Raw genomic sequence first — 14855 nt, 5'->3', positions numbered from 1 at the left:
GGAAATATTACACTTAGACGTTTTCTATACACTAGAGAAACAACTTTACTTAACTATAATCGACAAATTTTCAAAACACGCCACAGCATACAAAATTAATGGAAGATCATGGATAGAGTTTAAATCAAAATTAATGCAATATACCAGCACATTTGGAAGAATAGAAAAAATTGTTGTTGACAATGAGTTAGGATTTAAAGCTATTCCGATTCAAGAATATTTAAGGAAAGAGAACATTAATATACACTACACATCAAACAGTAACCATACATCCAACGCAGATATCGAACGACTTCACAATACATTGAACGAACACTTAAGATTACTACGACATGACGAGCAATCCAAAGACGAAACGACAGAGGAAAAAATATCACGTATCATTGGATTTTATAATAATACGATTCATAGCACCACACAAATCAAACCAATAGACTTTATAAATGGCAAAGTACATGAGGATAAATATCCCGAAATACATAATCTAATGTTAAAGAAGAAATATAACTATATTAATAAACTTAACAAAAATAGAACCGATATAGTGATAGAGGAAGGTACTAACTATATAAGAGAAATCCGAGGGGGTAAAAATCATAGGAGGTACAGAAAGATAGAATCTAAGAAAGTCGATGAAGATCATATTGAAAACACAAAAACAGGGCATAAATATTACAAATCACATATAAGACCTCAAAAGAAATACCAAGACAAGAATAACCCTAAAATTAAAGCAAAATCTAGATAATTACCATCCTCTTTCAGATGATTAACTGGATCATAATAATGGTTGTATTTACTACAGCAACCAAGGCCCAAACCCTCGACATACAAGACCTATCAACCAATAACGGATACATACCAATCAAGACAGGAGAAACCAAAACCATTGAACACTATACCAAGATATTACATATAATAAACACCACAGAATACGAACGAACATTAGAAATAATCAAAACTAATATTGGCATTTTAAAAACATCAAATACCGAATCAAAAAGGTTACTAGATACAGTAAACAAAAATTTTATGCTATTAAAGGCAAAAATAGAAAACCTCAACCCACATTTTCGAAAGAAACGGGCTCTCTTAAATATCCTAGGCAAAGGCTTAAAAATTATTGCTGGCACAATGGTTTCAGCAAAATGCAGCAATAAACAAAATTTTAGTATATAAGCCTAGTGAAAAATAAAGAAAGCAAGTTATAATTCCAAACCACACCAAACGTCTTTTTTTTAGCCAAAGTTTTTCCGCAAATAAAAGTTATATCTCCCATATAAGTCGATCTCCCGATTTAACTTCTTGAGCCCCTGGAAGCCTCAATTTTCCACCGATTGGACTGAAACTTTTCACATAGTGTTATGTTATGACTTCCAACAAATATGCCAAGTACGGTCTGAATCGGTCTATAACCTGATATAGCTCCCATATAAACCGATCTCCCGATTTGACTTCTCGAGCCCCTGGAAGCCTAAATTTTCTACCGATTTGGCAGAATTTTTGCAAATTGTGTTCTGTTGTCACTTCCAACAACTGCGCCAAGTACAGTCTGAATCGGTCTATAACCTGATATAGCTCCCCTATTTTAGCAGTATCCATGGTGGTGGGTTCCCAAGATTCGGCCCGGCCGAACTTAGCACGATTTTACTTGTTTCAACTTAACCTAGTTGTTGCAGTTGTTGTAGGCACAAAGTTGGCTAGTAAAGTCGTTCCGGTGCATAAACCCGTTCTGGCGCGCGGGATAACTATGAGCATCACACAGGCTGGAGCTTTGAGCTCCAATCTGTGTGCCATTCTTCGCCATCACGAGAAGCTAAGCTACCGGGCGCGTCCACAGGTTGCGTATAGTGAAATGCTTCATATGGAGTAGCTGCAACTGCAGTCGCAGACAATCAGCGGTATGAAGTGGAGAATCTCAGTGAGAGGGCGGGTGGCACCGGTTCTTGCTTCAATACTGAGTGCCTATGATGCTCGATACGACAAGGCGAGTTATTGGCGCCTTTAAAATAACCAATGGCCATTATGTTCCGGCGGCGATCGAAAGGAGCTTGCTCACCTACGGGAGCTTGACAAGGATCGGCACCATGCAAATGTGGCTCCAACAACAACAACAACCTTTGGTGGAGTGCAAAATAATAAATTTAATAAATGAATGTAGTACTCTAATGATTGCTGGCGATTGTAAAAAAAATTTGAAATGTGTAAGGGATAGTTAAAGAAAAAATAGAGAGCTGGTAGAGTGCACCAAAGATATGGGGAGGATGAGCAATGTGATAATTTATGTATGTGTGTTTGTTAAGCTAACGTCAGTTTCAAAATTTTGTAGAGACTTTTGCAGTGTCTGCAAAAATCCTATTTAAAAAAAAAAAAAATATCTTATCAACTAAATTGTATACTTAATTAAATAACTCCAAAAAAAGGAGTAGCACTTAATTTTAATGAATTATTTATTAAATTTTACAAAAAAAAAAAAAAAAACAAAAAACTTACAACATATTGAGTGAGTGCGTGAATTGTTATTGTGTTGTGCAAGGTATGGACAGACAGCCAGGACATTATGATGTATGCCATTGTTGGCATTATCATCATCACCCACTTTATGACTAACCGCAGCCATTTACTCTGCGCAAGCGTATACGCTTGAAATATTTTCCTGGCGGCGGGCATTGATATGTAACGTTTTTGACAAAATTATACGAGGCATACATATCCTCCACTCTCAATTTGTGCATGGAGATCATTCCCCTCAGGGTACATCTATGTTTGGATTTGCTGTAATTGAAGAGGGGATGATGGCGACGCTGCAGATGTGCCTTTTCAGCACACATGCCCGTCACATAGACATCTTCCAAATATATGAGCGATGTATTGAGCGCAGCCTCGTACAATCTGGGCACCACATCCATGGACATGAGATAACCGGAACCCGACAGATAGGGCGGATACTTGTCCTTTTGATACATGTAATAGGGCATATACCATTTGCTTTTCACATTTGAGAGGACGGATGCTTTGCAAAACTTATAGCCCACCATGTAATTCACGGTGGCATTCAAACGATTTGCAGCCGATAGGGTCTGATATGACTTGCTGTCATAGTAGTCCAGGGTATCGTTGTACAATGGCACTGTGCCACCCAGCAGGAAGTGCAATAGATTGGGCACATTGACAAAGGTGTCATCGTCGACCTTCATGAAAAATGCCGCCTGCTCATAGCAACGACGGCTTTGTATCCATTTGAGGGCCATCACTGACTTTATGGTTAGGTTATTGTAGGAATCCAAAAATTGTTCTTGTATTATGTCATCGTAGAGATCGGCTTCTTGCCGTAATCGTGTCAGCGTTTCATTGCCATATACTGCCCCAGTTCCCCATGTCGACGTAGACGTCGATCCCCCTGCTGCTGCATCTGCGGCATGAGCCGAATTGAGGTCTTCTTTTGATTGGCCCAGTAAAAATACCACACGTACTGGTATTGTGGTGGGAGGAATTATGGAGGTTTGCTGGAATTAAAAAACAAAACAAAAAAAAAAACATCTGAGCAAACAATCGTCTTGACAAATATAGAAAAATTCAAAGATACAAAGCAAACGCATTCAAATGAAGTGCGTCAGTATAGAATTATAAATGGCTTAACCGATTTTCTGGAAATAGTCACAACGATTGCACAATGGTCGTTTGCTAAAAAAAGGGGTGAGAGCTGAATCTTGGGGATTGGTGAACTGATTTAACCGAATTGTTCCTTTGTTTTTGTTGTTCTTGTTCTTGTAGCCACTTGGTAGCGATCCTCTTCAAGCTCAAATAGGTGAGCTTCTCGTTCCGGTCAATCAAACCGATTGGCGTGGAAAAATGACAATTGGTGCCGCCCGGTATCTCACTGAGACTCTTCACTCGATACCGCTAATTGTGTGCGACTGATATTGCAGCCACCTATATATGGAGCATTCTACTATCCGCAAACTGTGGAAGCAAGCTCTCAGCTGAGCTTCCCGTGATATCGATAAACATCACATAAATCGTAGTTCAGCGTTCCAAACCGTGATGTTCTCATAGTATTGCCGCGCCGGGAACCTTGTAGTAGCCAACGAGTAAAAAGGCATTAAGTTCGGCCGGGCCGAATCCAAATTCGGCACGGACATTGAGTGGTCTAATATACAATATGTCTCACTATTCAATTTTGTACAACAAAATATTGGTCTTTATGGCAGATATATCCAATTAAAAACCGATCTGAACCGATCAGAAAAACTCACTGTTTCAAATTTCAGCGAAATCGGGTAATAAATAAAGCTTTTATGGGCTTCAGTCCTCTTATCGGCACATCGGTCTATATGGCAGCTATATCTAAATATAGTCAGATCAGAATCATATTTAGGTCGGATGTTGAGAGGTCTTAACCTACTCACTGTTTCAAATTTTAGCGAAATCGGTTAGAAAATAAAGCTTTTATGGGCTTCAGATCCTTTATCGGGAGATCGGTCTAAATATGGACCGATCTAATCCATATTTAGGTCAGATGTCGGGAGGCATAAAATAACCCATTGTTTCAAATTTCAGCGAAATCGGGTAATGAATAAAGCTTTTATGGGCTTCAGACCTTCTATCGGCAGATCGGTCTCTATGACAGCTATATCTAAATATAGCCCGATCTGTACCATATTTGGGTCGTATGTTAGGAGGCTTAAAACTGCGGACTCTTCCAAATTTCAGCGAAATCAGATAAAAAATAAAGCTTTTATGGCCTTCAGACCTTCCCTCGGGAGATCGGTCTATATGGCAGCTATATCTAAATATAGTCCGATCTGAACCATATTTACGTCAGACGTCTGGAGGCTTAAAATAACCCTTTGTTTTAAATTTCAGCGAAATCGGGTAATAAATATAGCTTTTATGGCCTTCAGACCCTTTATCGGGAGATCGATCTATATGGCAGTTATATCTAAATATAGTCCGAAGTGAAGTCGGGAGGCTTAAAATAACCCACTGTTTTAAATTTCAGCGAATAAATAAAGCTTTTATGGGCTTCAGACCCTTCATCGGGAGATCGATCTATATGGCAGCTATATCTAAATATGGACCGATCTAATCCATATTCAGGTTAGATGTCGAAAGGCTTAAAATAGCCCACTGTTGCAAATTTCAGCGAAATCGGGTAATAAATAAAGCTTTTAAGGGCTTCAGACCCTTCATCGGGAGATCGATCTATATGGCAGCTATATCTAAATATGGACCGATCTAATCCATATTCAGGTTAGATGTCGGAAGGTTTAAAATAACCAACTGTTGCAAATTTCAGCGAAATCGGATAAAAAATAAAGTTTTTATGAGCTTCAGACCTTTTATCGGCAGATCGGTCTATATGGTAGCTATATCTAAATATAGTCCGAAGTGAACCATATTTCGGTGAGATGTCGGGAGGCTTAAAATAACCCACAATTTTAAATTCAGCGAAATCGGGTAATAAATATAGCTTTTATGGCCTTCAGACCCTTTATCGGGAGATCGATCTATATGGCAGCTATATCTAAACATGGACCGATCTAATCCATATTCAGGTCAGATGTCGGGAAGCCTTAATATACTCACTGATTCAAATTTCAGCAAAATCGGAAAATAAAGTTTTTATGGGCATTAGACCCTTTAACGTAAAATCGGTCTATATAGCACCTATATCCAAATATGGTCCGATTTGGCCCGTTCAAGAACTTAACCAGCGTGCATCAAAAAGACGTATCTGTGCCAAATTTCAGCCCAATATCTCAATTTTTGAAGGCTCTAGAGTGATTACAACAGACGGACGGACAGACACACGGACACCGTTAAATCGTCTTAGAATTTTCCGACGATCCGAAATATACATATACTTTGTAGGGTCGGAAATTGATATTTCGATGTGTTGCAAACGGAATGACTAAATGAATATACCCCCTATGGTGGTGGGTATAAAAACGCGATTTAATCCCAATTGGCGAACCTCAGTAGGAAAACATGAGGTTTAATTAAAGCATTTGACAGTAGAGTACGAACCTGCAAATGGAAATTTTCCCATGAACATTACATGAAAGGACAGGGGGCACACTTTTCACATATCAATGAGTATTCTCCGGTTTAAGTTTAAGCTCAATGATAAGGGACCTCCTCTTTAAATAGTACAGTGCCTCAAAAATGTCGCCAGCATTACTATGGAATAACAACCGTTGAAATTTGTCTCAGCTTCATAGGCAGGCATGTGAACCTCAGCGGCGCAAAGTCTGCGCTACGGAGCGCTACCTATGTCCCCAAAACCTATATACTCCCCACCCCCATGGTCTGAAAAATGCAAATTTGCCTACTATATATACTTCAAGGAACAACCGAAAGACTTTCCTCATATCAACGAATGCTTTCTGATTCGAATTTACGCTTACTGATGAAGGACGGTATGTATTCGCATATGTATTTTTCAAATGCGGCAACTCTGGAAGTTTTACACATCGTGCGGACACGTACGAAAAATGTAATCCCAATGTTGACACATGTATATAAAAAAGTACAATACAAATGAGAATAGCTGTGTTCTGTGCAAATTTGCACAAATATTTACTGGAAGTCGTTTGCGTACTTCAGTTGCCGCAGAAGAGAGCGAGAGAGAGGGCAAATTTTGACAGTTCGAAAATTGAGAACCTATGAATTTGTTGAGGAGAGAAGATGCTGCCATTGGATAAAGTGGGTATGGTTGGGCAGTGAGGCCACCGTAGCGCAGAGGTTAGCATGTCCGCCTATGACGCTGAACGCCTGGGTCCGAATGCTGGCGAGACCATCAGAAAATAATTTTCAGCGGTGATTTTTCCCTCCTCCTCCTCCTCCTGGCAACATTTGCGAGGTACTATGCAAAACTTTTCAGATAATGTGGTATTCGTCGAGGAAAGCGTTGTGCATAATTTTGGCAAGATTGGCCAAACAATGCGCTTGCAGTGACTCTTGGGATAAAAATCTGGCGATATACATATATGACAGCTATATCTAAATCTTGGCCGATTTCTATCAAATTCATCAGTAATATCGAGAGTTAAAAGAAAATCCTTTCCATTTTTATATTTAACAAATGACCACATTCTTGCAATATTTCTCAAAATCGGACGAACATATATTTGGGAGCTAAACCTAAATCTAAACCGTTTTCGAGCAAACTTCTCGGATACAGCCGTCGAGGAAAGAGTTTTGCAAAAATTTTGGCAAGATGGGTCAGTAAATGCGCTTGCTGTGACTCTAGAGTTAAAATAGGGCGATATACATATATGACAGCTATATCTAAATCTCAACTGATTTCTATGAAATTCTTTTATTATGTCGAAAGGCAAAGGAAAATCCTTCCTGCCATATTTCAAGAGAATCGATTAACAAATGGCCATTTGATAACAATATTATAGCAAATCGGACGAGAATATATATATGAGAGCTTTGTCTAAATCTGAACCGATTTCGATCAAACTTTAAAGACATTGTGGAAGTCGTCGAGGAAAGCGTTTTACAAAATTCTAGGAGGATTGGTCAATTAATGCACTTGCAGTAGCTCTAGGAGTGAAAATCGGGCGATATATATATTGGGTTGCCCAAAAAGTAATTGCGGATTTTTCATATAGTCGGCGTTAACAAATTTTTTCACAGCTTGTGACTCTGTAATTGCATTCTTTCTTCTGTCAGTTATCAGCTGTTACTTTTAGCTTGCTTTAGAAAAAAAGTGTAAAAAAAGTATATTTGACTAAAATTCATTCTAAGTTTTATTAAAAATGCATTTACTTTCTTTTAAAAAATCCGCAATTACTTTTTGGGCAACCCAATATATATATATATATATATGAGAGCTATATCCCAATCTGAACCGATTTCTATGATATTCACCCGTAATGTCGAGAATCATAAGAAAATCCTTCCTGCCGAATTTCGAGAAAATCGGTTAACAAATGACCATTTTATGTCAGTATTATTGCAAATCGGACGAACATATATATAGGAGCTATATCGAAATCTGAACCGATTTCTATGATATTCACCCGTAATGTCGAGAGTCATTACAAAAACCTTTCTGTCGAATTTCGAGGGAATCGGTTAACAAATGACCATTTTATTGCAGTATTACTGCAAATCGGACGAACATATATATGGGAGCTATATCCCAATCTGAACCGATTTCTATGATATTCACCCGTAATGTGGAGAAAATCCTTCCTGTCGAATTTCGAGGGAATCGGTTAACAAATGACCATTTTATTGCAGTATTACTGCAAATCGGACGAACATATATATGGGAGCTATATCCCAATCTGAACCGATTTCTCAGATATTCACCCGTAATGTCGAGAGTCATAAGAAAATCCTTCCTACCGAATTTCGAGAAAATCGGTTAACAAATGACCATTTTATTGCAGTAGTACTGCAAATCGAACGAACATATATATGTGAGCTATATCCAAATCTCAATCGATTTTTTCCATTTTCAATAGGCTTCGTCTCTAGGCCGAAAAACATGCCCATACCAATTTTGAATACGGTCGGATAAAAATTGCGAACTGTAGTTTGTACACAAATTAACATGGACAGACGGACAGACAGACAGATAGACCGATGAACATAGCTAAATCGAATCATGAACATAGCTAAATGATTCTGAGTCGATCTGGGTACTTATCAATGGGTCTATTTCTATTCCTTTAGAGTGTTACAAACTAATTCACTAAGTTATAATAACCTGTACCACAGTAGTGGTGTAGGGTATAAAAACCAACCAAAACAAAAATCAGCTGTTGTTCTGCAAATTTTCAAGCACTTTTGCTTGCAAATTTTTTAAAGACAGTAAAATTTGTTTACTCTCCTGCCGATTTTTACTGGAAAAGACGCGAACAGACCTTAAACAATATGCCGATTAGAACGCTATCTATTCGTATGTATTGGGTTGCCCAAAAAGTAATTGCGGATTTTTTAAAAGAAAGTAAATGCATTTTTAATAAAACTTTGAATGAACTTTAATCAAATATACTTTTTTTTACACTTTTTTTCTAAAGCAAGCTAAAAGTAACAGCTGATAACTGACAGAAGAAAGAATGCAATTACAGAGTCACAAGCTGTGAAAAAATTTGTCAACGCCGACTATATGAAAAATCCGCAATTACTTTTTGGGCAACCCAATACACAAGGAAAGTCTTGTAGATACGAAAAGTGACAGCACATATGTAAACCACATGTCGTGTAATAGCTCCATCGGCAACAATGTTCATGAGAAAAACCAAAGCAGGCGGAAAAAACTAAATTCGGCGGTGTAAAAATTTCACATTGTGTAAAAATTTCATGAAAAACGGTTTAGCCGGTTTTGTACTATGCCAAACATACAATAAACGAAACGCATCACTTTGGCTTTTATTCATAAGAAGTTTTTTTTTAAATAATAAAAAATGTACTCACATTGCCTTTCATTTTCAGATATTCCTCATAGAATTTCAGTCGTTGCTTTTTCGGCTGCAGATATTTGTCACTCAAGTGCGCATGCATTTTTTCAAACATTTGGTAGTTGAATTCTGTAGTATTCCCCCATGTCTCCCGTATTGTTTGTCTGTAATTAAGCAATAAATAAATATAAAAATATTTAAACGGAAAAAAATCGCACACACGTTTCTACTGATAATATTTAAAACGTCATAAAAAGATAACAAAAAAAAAAACGAACATTGAACTTTTATTGGCAATTTTGGCAGAATTATGGATTCATAATTTCTAATTAAAACATTCCCAAATAGTAAAACTTTAACCTACAAAAAAAAAAACATCCATCCAAACAGAAACAAGTAAAAAGGCGTTAAGCTCGGCCGGGCCTCGGGCGTATATGTAAACCACCTTTCGTCAAAATCCGGTGAAAAACGCATACCTTATGCCCCACAGCAGCTATGTCGAAAAATGTTCCGATTTGGACCAAATACTAAGCCATTGTTCAATTGGGTATAACAAAATATTGACTGTTTTAGTAGCTACTAGCTGACCCGGGCCCGCTCCGCTGCGCCTTCTTTTACTTTATATGGAACAAAAGTTTCCTTGGAATATTTATTTTCGACAATTAAAGATCTTTCAGTGAAATACCATGCTAACTTGACTAACAGTTTAACAATATAAGAGCCTTTATCTGAATCCCATATGATTTTTATTGGTCTACGAATTTAAGTTTGGATGTAAGGTATACTGCATTCTTAAAATACTTCATTTCAGTCCGATATTCTCATGATGTCTGATTTAATGGTATTTTCGGGGGAGAGGTGGCCCTGAAAAAATATCAGCATCGTGCTCTTCTCTCACATACCATTTATTTAAACCCCATATTGCCATTGGCTTAAGAGGAGTTTACAGGATGAGGCGTCCCCCAAACACTTGGCCCCAAAATAGGTTATCAAATTCGTTTTCTAATCTCAAATACCTTTCATTTGAGCCACATATTGGCATGGGTGTTTTGGGAAAGGGGTGGTGCCCAAAATACATGTTCCTCAATTTGGATATGAAATTCGTATTCTACTACCAAATACCTTTATTTGAGCCCCATATTGCGATGGTCACTAAAAAATTGCTGTTTGTGGGGTATTTTGGGAAAGCGGTAGACCCCCAGAAAAATGGTCCCGAAAATGGGTATCAATTCTTGCTCTACCCCCCAATAGCTTTCATTTAAGCTCCACGTTGACATGGTCGGTAAATATGCCCGATTTAGGGGTGTTTTGGGGATTGGGGTCCCCCAAACACTAAGCCCGAAAAATATATCGGCAACGTGCTCTATTCTCATATATCTATATATCATTTATTTGAACCCCATATTGCCATTGCCCTCAAAATTAGATATCAAATTCGTTTTTTAATCTCATTTCAACTCCTTATTGCAAAAGTCAGCAAATATGTCCGGTTTGGGGTATTGGCCCTAAAAACTATGAATATTTAGTTCCCCTCTCTTTAAGACCCAAATTGTCTTGGTGAGCAAATACGTCCTATTTGGAGGTTGTTATGGTGGTGGGACGTCCGCTAGACAGTTGACCCCTAATGTTGATATCAGATACGTGGTCTACTCCCACATACCTTTAATTTGAGCCCCATATTTCCATAGTCGGCAAACATGACCAGCTTGGGGGGTGTTTTGGGGTATGGGTGGCCACTCAGTTAGTTGGCCTTGAAAATATATATCGGATTCGTGTTCCACTTTAAAAGCCCTCTTATTTGAGCCTCATATTGCAACAGTCAGAAAATACTTACTTTTTGGATGGTGTTGTGGGGGTGGTGGTGGTGGCCCCATAGACACTTTTCCCGAATATTGATATCAAATTCGTGCTTTACTCCCAAAGACCTTTCATTTGAGCCCCATATTACTATGGTCCTAAATTTGTCCCCTTTGGGGGATGTTTTAGGTGAGAGGCGGCCCCCAAAACACTTGGTCCCATATTTGAATATCATATTCGTATTTTACATTCAAATATCTTTTATTAAAGCCCCATATTCCCATAGTCAGTAAATAAGTCCTGCTTGGGGAGTGTTTTGGGAAAGAGGTGAAGCCCCAGAAACGTGGTCCCACATTTGGATATCAGATTCGTATTCTACTCCCAAATACCTTTCATTTGAGTCCCATATTGCCATGGTCGGTAAATATGTCCGATTTAGGGGTGTTTTGGGGTTTGGGTGGGGTCCTTCTAGCACTTGGTCCGATAATTGGATATCAGATACGTTTTCTTATCCTAAATACCTTTCATTTGAGTCCCATATTGTCGTGATTGGTCTAAATATATGATTGGTAGGTTTTAGGGTGGGGCAGCCCTCCTAGGTACCCCATCCGAAATTTGGATAAAAAATTTTTATTTTTAGGGTACTATAAGAGAGCACAGAAAATTTCGCTTAAATCGCACCACTCATCTCCGATATCTGGCGTTTCTAAAAATAAGGGGAAGGGGGAGGGTCCGCCCCCCCCCTTCAGATATCAAAAAATTTTTACCACGGTGTCATTATGCACCATCCGTGAACATTTTAAGAAAATCGGTTCAGCCGTTTCTGAGTCTATAAGGAACACACAAACAAGCAAACAAACCTACAAACAAACACAAATTAATTTTTATATATAAGATATCTAAAAATAAACCGATCTGAACCATATACAACACAGATGTCAAAAAGCCTAATAAAAGTCATTGTGGCAAATTTCAGTGAAATCGGATTATAAATGCGCCTTTTATGGGGCCAAGACTTTATGTAGAGATATCGGTCTATATGGCAGCTATATCCAAATCTGGACCGATTTGGGCCAACTTGCAGAAAAATGTCGAAGAGCCTAACACAACTCACTGTCCCAAATTACGGCGACATCGGACAATAAATGCGCCTTTTATGGGCCCAAAACCTTAAATCGAGAGATCGGTCTTTATGGCAGCTATATGCAAATCTTGATCGATCTAGGCCAAATTGCAGAAATATGTCGAAGATCCTAACACAACTCACTATTCGAAATTTCGGCGCCAACGGACAATAAATGCGCCTTTTATGGGCCCAAAACCTTAACTCGAGAGATCGGTCTATAAGGCAGCTATATTCAAATCTGGACCGATCTGAGCCAAATTGAAGAAGAATGTTGAAGAGCCTAACACAACTCACTGCCCTAAATTTCGGCGAATGCGGACAATAAATGCGCCTTTTATGGGCCAAAGACTTTAAATCAGCGGATCAGTCTATATGATATGATATCCGATCTGGGCCGTTTTGCAGAAAGATGTCGAGGGGCCTAACACAACTCACTGTCCGAAATTTTAGCAAAATCGGATAATAAATTTGGCTCTTATGGACCTAAGACCCGAAATCGGCGGATCGATCTATATGGGGACTATATCAAGATAAAGTCCGGTTATATTGGACATCTTCAAACTTAACCTGCTTATGGACAAAAAAATATTGGTCTTTTTGGCAGCTACATCCAAATATAAACCGATCTGAATCATAAAGGACACGGATGTCGAAAAGCCTAATATGAGTCACTGCGTCAAATTTCAACGAAATCGGATAATAAATGCGCTTTTTATAGCGCCAAGACTTTAAATCGAGAGATTTGGCCCAGATCGCTCCAAATATGGATATATCTGCCATAAAGACCGATCCTCCGATTTAGGGTCTTAGGCCCATAAAAGCCACATTTATTATTCGATTTTGCTGATATTTAGGACAGTGAGTTGTTTTGAGCCCCTCGACATAATTCGTCAATTTGGCCCAGATCGGTCCTGATTTGGATATAGCTGCCATATATACCGATCCTCCGATTTAGGGTCTTGGGCCCATAGAAGCCACATTTATTATCCGATTTTACTGAAATTTGGGACAGTGAGTTGCCATAGGCCCTTCGACATTTTTCTTCAATTTGGCCCTGATCGGTTCAGATATTGGATATAGCTGCCATATATTTAAGTTTTTGGGGCCCATAAAAATCGCATTTATTGTCCGATGTCGCCGAAATTTAGGAGTGAGTTGTGTTGGGCCCTTCGATGTTTGTCTTCAATTTGGCTCAGATCGGTCCAGATTTGGATATAGCTGCCATATAGACCGATCTCTCGGTTTAAGGTCTTGGGACCATAAAAGGCGCATTTATTTTCCGATTTTGCCGAAATTTGGGGCAGTGAGTTGTGTTAGGCTATTCGACATTTTTCTAAAACTTGCCCAGCTCGGTCCATTTTTCACTGGATTTGGACGAAAGGTGGTTCACATATATATCCGAAGTGGTGGGTGTCCAAAGTTCGGCCCGAGCGAACTTAACGCCTTTTTACTTGTTACTATTTCATTTCATTATACAATAAAACAAAAGGACGGGAGCGAATACCCCTACTATTCAATTGTCAAGGTTATAAATAAATACAACTTATCATTATGTCAATGGCACCCTTATCATTGGTTTTTCGTGATCAAAATTCATTTTTTGCAAAACTGCAAAAACACGTTTCTACAACACTTTAAAATGTGTTATATCAAAACTTATTTGTAATGTAATCGGGTATGCAGGCAAAATGTTATGATAAGAATTCTCTTTAAATGTTCCACGTTATAATGAGTAGTGCCGATATAATAACATAAAGGGGTTTTCAACAAGAGATGCTATTTTGAATCACCTAGTATTTAGTTATTCTTGGACATTTGACAAGTAGAAACTAAGTTAAAGCGTGCTAAGTTCGGCCGGGCCGCATCTTGGGAACCCACCACCATGGATTCTGCTACAAAATTATATAAATAAAATCTAATTGAAGGGCATAACTTTAAATTTTGCCCATGAACATTTCACTAAGGAACAGGGGCAAACTTCTCACATATCAATGAGTGCAGTCCGATTCAAGTTTAAGCTCAATGATAAGGGGCCTCCTTTTTATAGCCGAGTCAGAACGGCGTGCCGCAGTGCGACACCTCTTTGGAGAGAAGTTTTACATGGCATAGTACCTTACAAATATTGCCAGCATAAGGAGGGGAAAACCACCATTGAAAATTTTTTTCTGATGGTCTCGCCAGGATTCGAACCCAGGCCTTCAGCGTCATAGGTGGACATGCTTACCTCTGAGCTACGGTGGCCTCCTTACATAACAGAACACCACAAGCAAAATTTCTGCAAACTCGGACAAAAATGGCGGCTTGTGTGGGCTCAAGAAGTCTATTCGGGAGATCGGTTTATATGGGAGCTATATCAGGTTATGGACCGATTTGTAACGTACTTGGCTTAGTTGTTGGATGTCATAACGGAACACCACATGCAAAATTTCAGCCAAATCGGACAAAAAGTGACATTATAACGACTCAAGAAGTCAAATCGGGAGTTCGGTATATATGGGAGCTATATC

The 14855-nt window shown here is 38.6% G+C and overlaps 2 protein-coding genes across 4 annotated transcripts in view; one reads left to right on the top strand and one right to left on the bottom strand.

Annotated features, from left to right (window-relative positions):
• LOC106094881 (nedd8-activating enzyme E1 catalytic subunit) overlaps window positions 1-14855 on the top strand; it is a 41462-nt gene that overhangs the window by 4460 nt on the left and 22147 nt on the right. The gene's annotated exons all lie outside the window — the stretch shown is intronic.
• Window positions 2433-14855, bottom strand: part of LOC106095185 (lactosylceramide 1,3-N-acetyl-beta-D-glucosaminyltransferase) — a 29458-nt gene continuing 17035 nt past the window's right edge. For all 3 annotated transcript variants that reach the window (XM_059362968.1, XM_059362975.1, XM_059362978.1), the window contains 2 exons: window positions 9442-9589; window positions 2433-3506 (listed from right to left, as the gene is read on the bottom strand). In XM_059362968.1, coding sequence (XP_059218951.1) covers window positions 2607-3506; window positions 9442-9589 — 1048 coding nt within the window. In that variant the 3' untranslated portion in view covers window positions 2433-2606. The remainder of the gene's footprint in view (window positions 3507-9441; window positions 9590-14855) is intronic.

The sequence above is a fragment of the Stomoxys calcitrans genome, chromosome 1, assembly GCF_963082655.1.
Source record: "Stomoxys calcitrans chromosome 1, idStoCalc2.1, whole genome shotgun sequence".
Classification (NCBI taxonomy): domain Eukaryota; kingdom Metazoa; phylum Arthropoda; class Insecta; order Diptera; family Muscidae; genus Stomoxys; species Stomoxys calcitrans.
Note: the sequence above shows the minus strand (reverse complement) of the source record. Positions and strands in the feature narration are given on the sequence as shown.